The sequence below is a fragment of the Panicum virgatum genome, chromosome 1N, assembly GCF_016808335.1.
Source record: "Panicum virgatum strain AP13 chromosome 1N, P.virgatum_v5, whole genome shotgun sequence".
NCBI classification, from domain to species: domain Eukaryota; kingdom Viridiplantae; phylum Streptophyta; class Magnoliopsida; order Poales; family Poaceae; genus Panicum; species Panicum virgatum.
This window is the reverse complement of record NC_053145.1, coordinates 2391882-2405000: the sequence shown is the minus strand read 5'-3', so window position 1 is coordinate 2405000 and position 13119 is coordinate 2391882. Positions and strand designations below refer to the sequence as shown.

The following is a 13119-nucleotide window of genomic DNA, read 5'->3' as shown; positions in this document are numbered from 1 at the left end:
ATGCTAATAAAACAGCTGGTCACATAAAGGTACCATGGTGGAAACATAGGCATAAGAGAGCACATATTAAGGATGAGCAACATGAATGCTAAGCTCAAACCTATGGAGTTGGATCTTCCAGAGAAGTTCCTTGTCCATCTGGTTTTTGCTTCTCTACCAGACCAGTTTGAGACTTTTGTCGTTAATTACGACATGCAGCCTGAAAACTGGGATCTGGAAAATACAATTGCTATGTGTGTGCAAGAGGAAGACGGAATCAAAAGTCAGCATGGAAGTTCAGTGAACTATGTTCATCAGAACAAAAAGAAAAAAAAACCTTCCATGCTGCCTCTCCCTCAAAGTCAAAAGACAAAGGACCTATGCAGTATCAGCATCAGTAAAAGAAGTATCCTCCAAAGGAAGGTGATGAGTGCTTTCACTGTCATGAGAACGGGCACTACAAGGGGGATTGTCCTATCTTCTTAAAGTCAATCATGGCAAAGAAAGATGAGAATATTATTTCATTTGTAAATGAATCTCTGTATATACAGTTTTCTAAATCTACTTGGTGGATTGACTCTGGTGCAACTGTGCATGTTGCAAATTCTTTACCGGGATTCCGTTCGACAAGGACTACGCTAAAAAGCGAAAGACACATTAAAGTTGCGAACGGAGTACAAGCAGAAGTTGAAGCTGTTGGCGATGTCTCGCTCGAGCTAGTTAATGGATTTATGCTTGTATTAAGAGATGTTTTATTTGTTCCTTCGCTTCATAGAAACTTGATTAGTGTGTCACGTCTAGACAAAGATGGTTATGGTTGCCATTTTGAGAATGGCAAATGTGAACTATGATTTGATAATAATTGTGTTGGTGATGCTTTCCTTCACAATGAGCTTTATTTATTATCTATGCATGATAAAGTACATTTTGTGCATGATGCGAATGTAAATGTGATAGCGTCCTTGTCAGTGAATGCGAACAGGAAAAGAAAGAGAACTCAAGTTGAATCGTCAAAATTATGGCACTGTCGTTTAGGCCATATTTCGAGGGGGAGAATTGAAAGATTAGTAAAGAATGAAATTCTTCCTCCACTAGAGTTCTCTGATTTTGAACAATGCATAAAATGCATTAAAGGAAAGTTTGTGAAGCAAATTAAAAAGGGGTGCCAAACAAAGCGCATGAACTTTAGAGATAATCCACACAGACATTTGTGGTTCTTTTCCTGTGCGAAGTGTGGATGGTTGTGACTTGTTCATAACATTCACAGATGATTACTCCCGTTTTGGATACATTTATCCAATTAAAGAAAGATGAGAGGCATTGGATAAATTTAAGATATTCAAAACTGAAGTTGAAAATCAGCATGATAAAAGAATTAAAATAGTAAGATCCGATCGTGGGAGGGAGTACTACTGTCGGCATACCCTGAATGGACAAGTTCCTGGACCTTTTGTGAGGTTTCTACAGGAAAATGGAATAGTCGCCCAGTATTCCACACCGGGCGAGCCTCAGCAGAATGGAGTGGCTGAAAGACATAACCGTACACTGATGGATATGGTGCACAATATGATGAGTTACTCCGCCTTGCCATTGAGTTTATGGATGGAGGCGTTAAAAACCGACATCCATATTCTCAACAGAGTGCCAAGTAAGTCGGTGCCCAAAACACCGTACGAGCTGTGGACAGGAAGAGTACCCTCACTAAACTACCTGCGTGTGTGGGGGAGCCTGGCTGAGGCTAAAGTATTTAACAAAAATATTGGGAAACTGGATCCCAAAATAGTGAGCTGCCATTTCATTGGCTATCCAGAAAAGTCAAAAGGTTTTCGTTTCTATTGTCCAGACAGACATACAAAGTTTGTAGAAACGAGATACTCTGTTTTTCTGGAGGAAGAAATGGTAAGGGGGAGTATGGTAGCTCGAGAAATTGATCTTGAGGTGAAGCGGGTTTGTATGCCCAATCCGATGATTGAAGAGCCGTTTTTCTCACTACATGTTGCTGCTGCACCGACAATACCTGATATTGTGATGCCAGCACCTGCTGCTGCACCGTCAATACCTGATATTGTGATGCCAACACCTATTGTGAGTTCTCCAACTGTGGAAATAAATGGTGATAGAGAACCTGTCCTTCAGGATTCGACAGAACCAATTGCCACAGATGAGGGGGAGCCACAACAACCCCAAGAGGATAATGTGTCATAAGTCGAGGTACAAAATGTACCAGAAGTCGAGGCCCCTAGAAGGTCTCAAAGAGTCAGAAGGGCAGCTATTTCTAGCGACTATAAAGTTTATAATACAGAAGAGTCTCATATGGAGGGTGATCCCGCTTCATATGAAGAAGCCATGAGAAATGTTCACTCATCATAATGGCTTGAGGCTATGAAAGATGAGATGAAATCGATGAGTTCCAATGGTGTTTGGGACTTTGAGGAAATTCCTAAAGGAGCCAAAACAGTAGGCTGCAAATGGGTCTACAAGATCAAACGTGACTCCAGAGGGAACGCGGAAAGGTTTAAAGCACGACTCGCGGCAAAGGGCTTTACGCAAAGAGAAGAGATTGATTACAACGAGACATTCTCTCTAGTCTCATGTAAAGATTCCTTCAGAATTATAATGGCACTGGTGGCACATTATGTTTTAGAGTTACATCAGATGGATGTAAAGACCTCATTTCTTAATGAGGATCTGAATGAAAATGTTTACATGGCACAACCGAAAGGTTTTGTCGTAGAAGAAAAAGAACGCATGGGATGCCGCCTAAAGAAATCCATTTATGGATTAAAGCAAGCTTCTAGGCAGTGGTATTTAAAGTTTGATGAAACCATAAGAAAATTTGGGTTTAAAGAGAATGATGAGGACAATTGCATTTATGCAAAGTTTAAAAGTGGGAAATTTATTTTCCTTATCCTGTATGTGGACGACATTTTACTTGCAAGTAGTGATGTCAGTCTGCTGCTGGAGATAAAGAAATTTTTGTCCTCAAATTTTGATATGAAAGATCTTGGTGAACCTTCATTCATTTTAGGAATAGAAATTCACCGAGATAGAAGAAATGGGGTATTAGAATTGTCACAGAAGACTTACTTGAAAAAAGTTCTAAAGAAATACAGTATGCATGCCTGTAAGTCTTCACCTGCTCCTATATTCAAGGGCGAAAGATTTGGGAAATTTCAATGTCCCAGAAGCCAATATGAGATCGATCAAATAAAATCGGTTCCATATGCTTCAACTGTCGGAAGCCTACAATATACTCAAGTGTGTACACGCCCTGACTTGGCATTTGTTACCGGGATACTTGGCAGATATCAAAGTAATGCAGGACAGACACACTGGATAATGGTAAAGAAAGCTTTGCGCTATGTGCAAGCCACAAAAGGCCTCATGTTAATGTATAGAAGATCTGACACCCTAGAGATAGAAGGGTACTCAAATGCAGATTTTGCGGGAGACATAGATGAACGGAAGTTCACGTCCGGTTATGTTTTTACTCTCGCAGGAGGAGTTATATCGTGGAAAAGCTCCAAACAAAGTGTCACTACATCATTAATGATGTATGCAGAATTTGTAGTATGTTATGAGGCCTCGGGGCAGGTAGAATAGTTAAAGAAATTCATACCCGATTTAAGAGTGGTAGACAGCATTCAAAAACCACTCAGAATGTACTGCGACAATGAACCCGCAGTGTTCTATGCTCACAACAATAAGTCAAGTGGTGCTGCCAAACACATTGACATAAAGTTTTATATTGTGAATGAGAAAATCCAGGATCACTCTATTACTCTTGAGCATATAAGCACAAAGAAAATGCTTGCGGATCCGCTCACAAAAGGCTTACCACCCAGCGTGTTTAGTGAACACATAGCCGGCATGGGTTTAAGGGAAAGCCTATGATTCCTGGACAATATAGGGCCCGAAAGTTAAAAGAATTTGTTCAAAACAGTAATGAGTATGGTAGCTGTTGAATCTATCGGCGGCTGGCTGTGACGATGAAGCATGCTCTATGCGCTAATCTGTGATGGAACAAGTAAAGTTAAAAGTGTTATGGACAAAGTACAAAGTTAAAAGGAAAAGTAGAGATCAAGGGGGAGAATGTTAGAATTGATCTCGGACTGGGCTTTTGCCCAACGTCAAAGCCCAGCTCGGACTCCTCCTCGCACCCTAATCGGGGTGCCCAACCCAACTATGGTTGGGGGGGGGGGATGTCACCCTGCGCTATATAAAGATGGTGGGGGCCGGCGGCTCTGGTCACGAGGTTCGCCGCAGCCGTACACCCCACCTACAGACTCTAATCCGATCCCTAGGGAGCGCAGGCAGTGACGGGAAGCCCGCCGCCACACTGACGTCTCCGCCTCCACAGTCTACGCCGACTTCCTGGTGTCGACGCCATCGTCCACGACTACACCGTCACGACCGTGAGGCCGCTGCATCACTCGTCGCCGCCTTTGAGCGGATCTCCATCGCCGAACCAGAGATGGCCGGATCCACTTCAAGCTCCCCTGCAGGCGGCGAAGGTCCCCTCTACCCTATCTCTCTGTATATATGTTGTAGATCTAGGACTCTTGTACTTGGAACAAAGAAAGAAGAAAGAATCCTCACTCAATCTGTGCACTGTGTCCATCTAGAGTCTAACACATCAAGCCCCCGTTCTCGTGCCGTCACTTTTTCACTCACCAACTCAATCCAATCAACAGCGAACACAACAAAGGCATGTCGTGGCAGCTCACCAAGAACAAGAACTAATCAATCGGAAACGAAGCCCTCCTAGGACAGGAACCAACAAATTAAATTAAATTAACTGAAAAGAATCGTGTCGTCATCGGGCGAACATCTCCACGGCCACTCTCGGGACGACGGGCACCGCGCCGCCGGCGGCCCTGCTCCCGGCCCCGGCCTGATCACGAACGGCGGTGGCTGCACCATCCTTGGCCTTCCTAATCAGCAGCAGCGCGGCCTGGTGGTCGCCGCGGCGGCGGCGCTCGGCCTCCTCCGCCTCGGAGGCGGGAGGCACCGCCGACGGCATCGGCACGAGCATCTGGCCCTCGAGCGCGGCGCAGTAGCGCGCGAAGGTGTCCGGCGTGACGTTGAGGCGGAAGCGCAGCGCGAAGAGGAGCTCCAGCTCCAGCCCGTTCATCTCCGCCACCTCCACGCCCCCTACCCGCGCAAAGTAGGCGTTGTTGTTGTGCCTGCAAAAAAAAAAGAACACTTAAGCATTTCATATAATAAAGATTGACGTTAATATAAAATAATTTGTTTCCCGTAGCAATGTAGGAGCATACATCTTTATTAAGGGGGGGAATTCATAAATGGTTGCGATTGTGAACTAGTCATTCGCATTCCTGGAAATGTTGAAGGTTTTGGTGTTTTGCAACACGATCGATGAGCAACTGGTGGTCACGGGATGATTTAGGTTGCATGCGAAGTAAGTAGGAGCGGCGTTTGTTTTTCCTGGTAGGTGAGCAATCGGGTTCAGAGTTTAGAGGTGGGAGAGGAACAGCCTAGCGAGCGACGAGCTGGACGTGCCAACAGACCAATGCACCTACCGCTAGCTACCGGCTGCTGCATTGCACATGCCTCTTTCTGATTGTCTTGTAGGCATCATGCAGCAGGTGGCACCATACATCTGCTGATCTGCATGTGATTCTAGGCCATTGCCCATAGCACTAGTACATCTCAGATAAACACGGCTGGATCTTGAGCAGTTGGAGCAGCATCAGCATGCACCCAACAGCTGATGGCCTGAACGAATGAAGAGGGAGAGGCTGATTGATGATTGTTGGTTGTGTGCTCCAGCTCAGAGGATAGGATAACCAAACATGAGTAAGCTGAGCTGAGGAGCTGGATCAGGTAGGTAGTGGAAGGCAGTGGTGCCACGTCCTGTCCCATGGCTCGCGTTGCCGTGACACGACTCTGATCGGGAACAGCTAAGCCGCCAGCACTACAGATTTGACCTGCCTTTCCCGGCCGGCACACACACACATGGTGAAGGGACACGGCTCTCTGCTGCTCTGTATCCTACGGTTAATGCAGGCAACTGACACTGATGAGCGGGGTTATTCAGTCAACTCTCGCATGTGCGGCCGTGTAGTGTCAACTCCTCCCGTGTGCCTAGCTGGAATTATTTGCTTGATTACTCTGCATGTCAAGTTACTAATATTACTATAGACCACAGCCCAATTGCTGCTGATGGCTTAGTAATTCTTCTTTTTTTCCCCCTCCGTGCCAACCAGGAACGGGAAATCAGTGGTTTGCCGCCGCGAAATGCGAGGTGATTAGCAGCGAAGAAGAGAGCAGGACTCATCAATGGAGCGTGACCAAATGGCCGGAGTGGGATCGGGAGCCCGGCTGGTGAAGAATGGGCTACTCACATGTCGTCCATGAACTTGGCGGCGACCATGACGGCGGTGATGAGCAGGCGGTGCACGCTGTAGGAGTCGACGCCGACCACGGCGGGTGCCTCCGCCGCATCCCCGTCCAGCGGGCGCTGCCCAGCCAGGCGGTCGAGGTAGACGTAGGCGACGACGAAGCACGCGGGGCTACACCCCGCGTACCGGTATATCCGCTCCGCGTACCGTCGCACGGGGATCGCCGGCAGGGCCTTGCCCCGGAACGCCGCCGCCGACGACGACGCGGGAGCGGCGCCCCCGTCTCCCCCGGCGTCGCCGCGCTCGGCGGCGCGCTCCAGCAGCCCCGCCAGGACGGACACCGCCCGGGGCACGCGCGCGCCGCCCTTCCTCGGCTCCATGCCGCTGGCGTGGCGTGGCGCGGAACGTGGTGGTGGTGGTGGGCTCAGCCGCTGGCCAGGGGAGGCAGGGAGGAGAGGCCGCGACGGCCGGCAAATAAAAGGGAGGCTGGTGGCGCGCTGGCAGAGCGACCCGCTGCTCTTGGTGTGCCGCTTGCGTACTCGCGGAGACGTAAACTTGGGGAGGGCAGGGCGCCTTTGGTTCGGTGAGGAAGGACAAGGACCGACCGCCACCGACGAGGTGAAAGAAAGGCTGGTGTGGTGGTGGACCACGCATCGGTGGAGCTTTATGTACAGAAGCGATCCGAGCGAGCAAAAGACGCCATGCGAGTCTGTGTCGGTCCAACTCGGCACATGAGAAAGAGAAGCCGAACTACGTGTGAGACACGCACGGGGCGGGGACACGCCGTCTTATTTCTTGGCCCGCCTCCCTGGGCCTTTGTTGTGTGGAAACCGCCGGTCCGATTCGGAGTGGTACAGCTTCGGCGTGCGTCGTCCGGATTAAGAACAGAGAGAGACAACCAACCTGTAATTATCCGGGGGCAAGTTTGCGTTGCCGTCAACATCAGCGTGCGGTGTGATGAGCCAGCCAACCCCTCGTGAGGCCGTGATACCAGACGAGCGGAGTTCCCGGCTCCCCTGCTCCGGGCTCCGGCCATCGTTACGGCAGCAGCACGCTTTTGTACGTGACAGGTGTATAGATTGTCATTTGTCCTGCAGCCCGAAAGCCACGAAGCCCGGATTTTTAGCATGGCCCGAAGGAAGGCCTGCAGCCCGAAAGCCACGAAGCCCAGATTTTTAGCATGGCCCGAAATCCTTCGGGCCTGGGCCGGCATAGCCTAGTACCCCGTGTAGCCGTGTCGGACATGGGCTGTAACCCCGGCACGTCGGGTGGCGCGGCACAACTTGCAAAACCACTGCCCGCCCGATAGCTAGGGTCATGTACCAAGACAAATCCCGCCCCCGACAGCCTAAACCCCACCAGGCGCGGTATCCACAAGTGTGGTGGTCGGCGTCGGGATTTCTATTCATCGCGCGCGCGAAATGTCGCGGACGCGTTGCAGAAGAGATCCAGCGGTCGCTGCAAGTGGGCCCACGCACTGTGCTTCTTTCTCCTCGCGATGGTGATGGCCACCGGGTTAGTGGAGGGGGGATGCAGGGGTCCGAGAGTGGTTGGTGGGGGGGCGGCGAGTGGCGGGAGGCGGCGGAGCTTTAGGGTTTCGGATTGCTGGGGGTTGAGGCGGGCTCCATGGACGCCGGATCTAGAGAGGCCCGGGGGCAGCGGTTTGACTGGTGGAGGGCGAGCGGCACGAGAGCGGCGCCGGCCAGACTGGGCAGGATCTCCGATGTACGGTGGACGGCGGCGGGGCAGCAGCTGGTGTGCGGAGGCCGCCGGAGCCGCTGCGGGGAATTGACGCGACGGTGGTGGACGGCACGGCAACGGCCTCTGTTGGATGGGCGGCACGGGCACAACGAAACACCTGTGCTTTTCAGACCAGCCCGGCACAAAAAATGGACCCATGGGCTCGTTCTTAGACCGAGGTCACGGCACGACGGTCGGCACGGCATGGCCCGTTAGGCTGATCGTGCCGAGCCTCGCCCGATATGTTCATACCCGAGGCAGCTCGTGCCTGTGCCGGGCCGGACCAAGCGGCTCCGAATGGCCATCTATAGACAGGTGGAGGCGTCGTTTCAACCACCACCCACCAGAAATGGATCGACGCTAAGCACATTATTACGACTCGATTCTAAGCATACAAAATGACTGAACAAAACACAGAATACGACGTTAACATTTGTTTTCAGGTTCAGACAATAATGCCGACATTCAGTAAAAACGGGCAAAAGCATCCAAGCCGTTTGCAGCGCACCCATATATGCAAAGATTCAGCAAACTTCCCACGAGATTCACAAAAAGAACTAACAAACTAAGAGAGCAACCAATGAACAGTGTGTTCCCACCACCACAGCACCCTGTTGTGTGGTGGCAACTCCGTTCCATCCTCAACGCACATGTAGTAGACTACTAGTAGTAGTAGAAGTGATACTAGTAGCAGGTAGCAGTGGCTTGTCATCAGCTAGCACACGGGGAGCCAGCTAGCGCTCACGACCTCTTCTTCCTCTTCTTGTCCTCCGACTTGTCAGCTGCGTTCTTGAGCTGCACAAACAGATCGAAGCGCTCGTCGTCAGCACATACAGTTTTCACACACTGCAAGCAATCCGGCCACGAACAAATCGAGGTGGTAATAATCAGGCAACCCCAAAGTCTCACCATGATGACGAGGATGCGGACGAGGACAGCCACGAAGTCGGTGAAGAGGGTCAGGGCGTGCTTGATGTAGTCCATGTCGCCACGGTGCGCCCTCTCGATGATCTCCTGCGTGTCGTACACCATGTACCCCAGGAAGATCAGCAGCCCAAAGTAAACCTGCAGGTTGACAAAGCCACATCATCAAAGGTTAATTACTATACTCTTCCAGCCATCAAAACACCTGCCAGATGGGTTCGCTCGAACAGCACAAGCTTGCGTGCATGTCTCACTGACCTCAAACATGAAGCTGCCAGTGGAGTGGCCAAAGATGGAGGCGGCGAACTGCAGCCAGAGCAGGATGGAGAGGCCAGAAGAGAGCAGCCCACCAAGGTAGAGGTACTCCCGGCGCTTGGCCACGATGGCAGCGCAGGAGAAGCACGCGAAGGCAATAGCAGTCCCAACAAATGCTGTCACCAGGATGCTGGCAAACACGACAGAAGCAAACGTGAGTAATTTAAGATCTACTTCGTTTATGATGGTGAGCAGCAATAGAACTAACATTAAGGTTCCAGAGAACAAATTCATGGCTTTGAGTATGCACAAATTTAGTAAAAAAATACAGCACAAGAAAGTTCAGTTCATCATGCTAACATAGCTGAAATAAAGTAGGAGCACTGCACAACAGCATAAACAGAAAGGCCCAAGCCCAAGTGGCTAATCAGAGGTCTAAGCCATTTCAGCATGTTACAGGTGGCTAGCAATATCATAGGTGTTTAAGGAGAGATGCACACACGCTAATGGAATGCCAGCCTATGCAGTAGCATTTTTCTAAACAACCAGAACCAAAATTGTCTTCAGAAAATTGCTTGGTGCTTATTGTTCAATCTATATGCCAAGTCCCGAACGAATAATTCAGTTGCTTTTTCTTGAGCACTTTTGACAAACACGGTGCATGAGAAAAGGCACATCAAGGGCAAAATCAATTCTGCACCAAGGTGAAAAAATCTTGCACCCTCATAGCAAGGGAATGTAAACTGTTATTGGCCGTGTTTGGTTTTTTACCGGCACTTTTCCCAAGAAGAGAATCTCGCATGCATGGAGTACTAAATGAAGTCTATTTGCAAAATTTTTTCTGGGATGAGTGTAACTTTTCGAGACGAATCTAATGACGGTAATTAATCGATGATTTGCTACAGTGATGCTACAGTACCCATCCTCTAATCACGCGGTCAAAGGCCTCGTTAGATTCGTCTCGCGATTTACACGGGGGTTGTGGAGATGATTTTGTAATTAGACTTCGTTTACTACTCTAAATTAGTGGTCAAAGGTGCTACAGTTTTTTCATGTTTTTAAACCAAACACGGCCATTAACTAGTGATAACATCATGCATGACGCACTCAAAACTGCAACTGTCAGCAAGCAATTTAAAATTCTTACTCCCGCAAGAAAAAAGATTATCATTAGGAAATGCTTGCCATGCAAAATTCTGCTACTGTGACGTCGACATGGGTTAAATGAATTTAAAATTCTTACTCCAGCAAGAAAAAAGATTATCATTAGGAAATGCTTGCCATGCAAAATTCTGCTACTGTGACGTCGACATGGGTTAAATGAATAAATACCCGCACGAAGGCAGAACATAACTAGACAGTGATTGACAAAGAGAGACGTAAACCATAGGCATCCAATATGTCCTAGTCAGCACTGACAAATAATTGGCAATCACCATCACCTAACTGTTCAAGAATATCACATTTACTACTACAACTATGCCGACTAGTAGCTCCTACTAATCCACTCATGCATGATCAAACAAAGTGGACTTGTATTGATTAAGCGGTAACCCACAGCATCAAGCAATTTCCGAGACAACTGCTCGGTAAGTTCCTTATTACCTCGGGTCAAAGTCTACAGCGAGCTTTATCAGAGGTCCAACCGACGCCCCTTCCAGTAGGGCAGCCGCCATCAGCAGTCCATACCTCTTCCTCTGCACACACGCACACACAGGGCACAACACCACAATAGTCAGCGCGATTGACATTTTCCGATGTCAAATTTCTCGCGAACTTCTACAGCGCGATCAAGCAATCCGGATATCAAGGTCAACTGACGAAGGAGAGACGAACCTCCTCGTAGACGGGGACCGAGAAGAGCCAGGCGATGCTGCCGACGCAGCCGAGCATGGTCAGCATCCCGCCGATGTTCCAGACGACGTGCAGGTAAGCGCCCAACGCCGACGAGGCCAGCGCCACGCAGAGGGTGAGGTAAACCTGTGGGCGACCAAACAGCCAACCGTGAGAATTAATTAAATTGAAATTACTCAAGCGCTAGCTGACATCACGCAGTGGTGGCACGATCGCACAAAACCTGAGGCGAATGGAACCAACTCGCTAAAATATTCTAATCGAATTATTATATTCTTAAATTAATGACAAATCAAGCGGTGGGATTCGCGGTTCTCAATCCAACGAATAAAAGCGAAAATCAGTGCGCATCGCATTTGCATTCAGTGGGTGAGTCCCTGCAACTGCGGCGTTAAAATAATTGAACCCGACAAATTTTATTCATCTGGACAAATCGAACCGGCAGCGGTAGACCGGATCGTCTAAACGATCGGGCGCAGAAAACGATCCAGGGGGCGCAAGCCAGCCTGGAACAGAAGAGCAAACTTGGCGCTTACGAAGAAGCGAGAGCCCAATCAGAACCAAATTGCCCCCAAAATTTCCCAAAATAACCGTCAGATTAACGCCCCAAAACCACGAGAGCACCCGAATCCGTAGCCGCATTCCACCACGAAAAGCCCTAGACATCACCCGGTGGTACAAACTACAAACCCAGCACGCAGCCCGCGGCACGAAGAGAAACACGAGCGGAAATCCGGGGAGGGAAAATTTTCAGAGGATCGGGAGAGGAGGAGAGGGAGGGCGGAGGCCGGGAGACGTACGAGCTTGAGGTGGGTCTGGACGGCGGGGGTGATCTGGCGGAAGTTCTTGAGCGAGTCGTAGCCCCAGCCGGCGCCGGGCGCCGCGCCGTACGCCGCCGACGAGGTCGAGTAGAAGGCGTCCATCTCGATCCCCTGCTCTGCCGATGCCTCCTCCCTCTCTTCACGCGGAACGAATCGGATCGGGGCCTCGCCTCGCACGCAAAGCCTTGCCTGACTTGTGCTCGATCTCTCTCCCGCCGCTGCCTTTTTTTTTTGTTCGGTTCGAGTCGCGTCGTGTCGGGTCCCGATGAGGTGTTCGTGGGTTCCGGAATGCGGAAGGGCAGGGCCGGGGGCGTGTTTATATATAGGGAGGCGTCGCGTCGGTTGCGGTGGGGGCGACGGGTTCGTGAGTCGTGACGAAGGAAATGCCGCGGCACCGCGCGGGTAGTTTTCGGGAAGGCGCACGGCACGGGCGCCTCTCGTGCTCCGCGACCGTCCCAGAAGCTTCCGTCACGTACAGCCGCCACGCTGGCGTTCACGGCACCCTACCCTACCACCAGTCGGCGCCAACGTGTTTCCAAATTCCAATTCCAGTCATGCTTATCTCGCGTGGATCCTTTTGCTAACTAGTTGTGCGGGGTAGGGCTCGCATTATTTTTCAAATGCAGTTACGTGCAGCACAGCCGTTTTAATTAAGGTATGATAAAAAGATCGTCTAGTACGGTAACATTTTTGGTTTCTGGTTGGTCGTTTGAGAACATTATTTTCGCATGGCTAGTTTATCAAAGAGGCTCAAGGACTACAATGATCCACCGCCCACGTTAAGAATGACTTATTGATATCCGTACCATTTCGAGCCCTCAATTCTACACAGTTATTCGTATTTACATTAAAAGACAATATTCATACAAAATTAGTTATGAAATAAAGTAAATAGTTTTTTTTGTGATTAGACAACTCAAATATTCACAATGCATATATACTCACTCTCTATAAACACACGTCCGAGCATCTTCGAAAAGTATATAAATGGAATCATTGCTTGCACTTTTTGCATAGTTCCTTTCCGTGTTTATGGCATGCATGCACGTAAGCCCTCAAACGCTAGTATTGGTTTGACCCAGTTATACACACGTAGTACAGGCAAAGGATCCTTAATTTCTTTGGCGTTAAGAAAGGAGACTTTTTCCTCGCAAAAAAAGAAAGAAAGAAAGGAGACCTGA

At 49.5% G+C, this 13119-nt stretch overlaps 2 protein-coding genes across 2 annotated transcripts; both read right to left on the bottom strand.

Annotated features, from left to right (window-relative positions):
* Positions 1-4547: 4547 nt before the first annotated feature.
* Positions 4548-6931, bottom strand: LOC120654517 (cyclin-P4-1-like). The gene is made up of 2 exons (XM_039932077.1): positions 6348-6931; positions 4548-5165 (listed from the first exon to the last, which is right to left on the bottom strand). Exons 1-2 carry the CDS (start codon positions 6722-6724, stop codon positions 4796-4798), a joined length of 747 nt encoding a protein of 248 aa, XP_039788011.1. The 5' UTR covers positions 6725-6931; the 3' UTR covers positions 4548-4795.
* A 1556-nt stretch (positions 6932-8487) lies between these two features.
* On the bottom strand, positions 8488-12222 carry LOC120654516 (bax inhibitor 1-like). The gene is made up of 6 exons (XM_039932076.1): positions 11918-12222; positions 11100-11243; positions 10869-10960; positions 9267-9453; positions 8994-9149; positions 8488-8879 (listed from the first exon to the last, which is right to left on the bottom strand). Exons 1-6 carry the CDS (start codon positions 12038-12040, stop codon positions 8826-8828), a joined length of 756 nt encoding a protein of 251 aa, XP_039788010.1. The 5' UTR covers positions 12041-12222; the 3' UTR covers positions 8488-8825.
* Positions 12223-13119: the final 897 nt, after the last annotated feature.

What these genes read in the sequence shown, in the direction of transcription:
- LOC120654516 (XM_039932076.1), bottom strand. Translation starts at nt 12,040, where the DNA reads ATGGACGCCTTCTACTCGACCTCGTCGGCGGCGTACGGCGCGGCGCCC. An exon ending in CGGTCCCCGTCTACGAGGAG is followed by an intron (nt 10,961 to 11,099) that starts GTTCGTCTCTCC and finishes GCGTGTGTGCAG; the next exon opens with AGGAAGAGGTATGGACTGCT. An exon ending in GCTGTAGACTTTGACCCGAG is followed by an intron (nt 9,454 to 10,868) that starts GTAATAAGGAAC and finishes CGTGTTTGCCAG; the next exon opens with CATCCTGGTGACAGCATTTG.
- LOC120654517 (XM_039932077.1), bottom strand. Translation starts at nt 6,724, where the DNA reads ATGGAGCCGAGGAAGGGCGGCGCGCGCGTGCCCCGGGCGGTGTCCGTC. An exon ending in GCCAAGTTCATGGACGACAT is followed by an intron (nt 5,166 to 6,347) that starts GTGAGTAGCCCA and finishes TTTTTTTTGCAG; the next exon opens with GCACAACAACAACGCCTACT.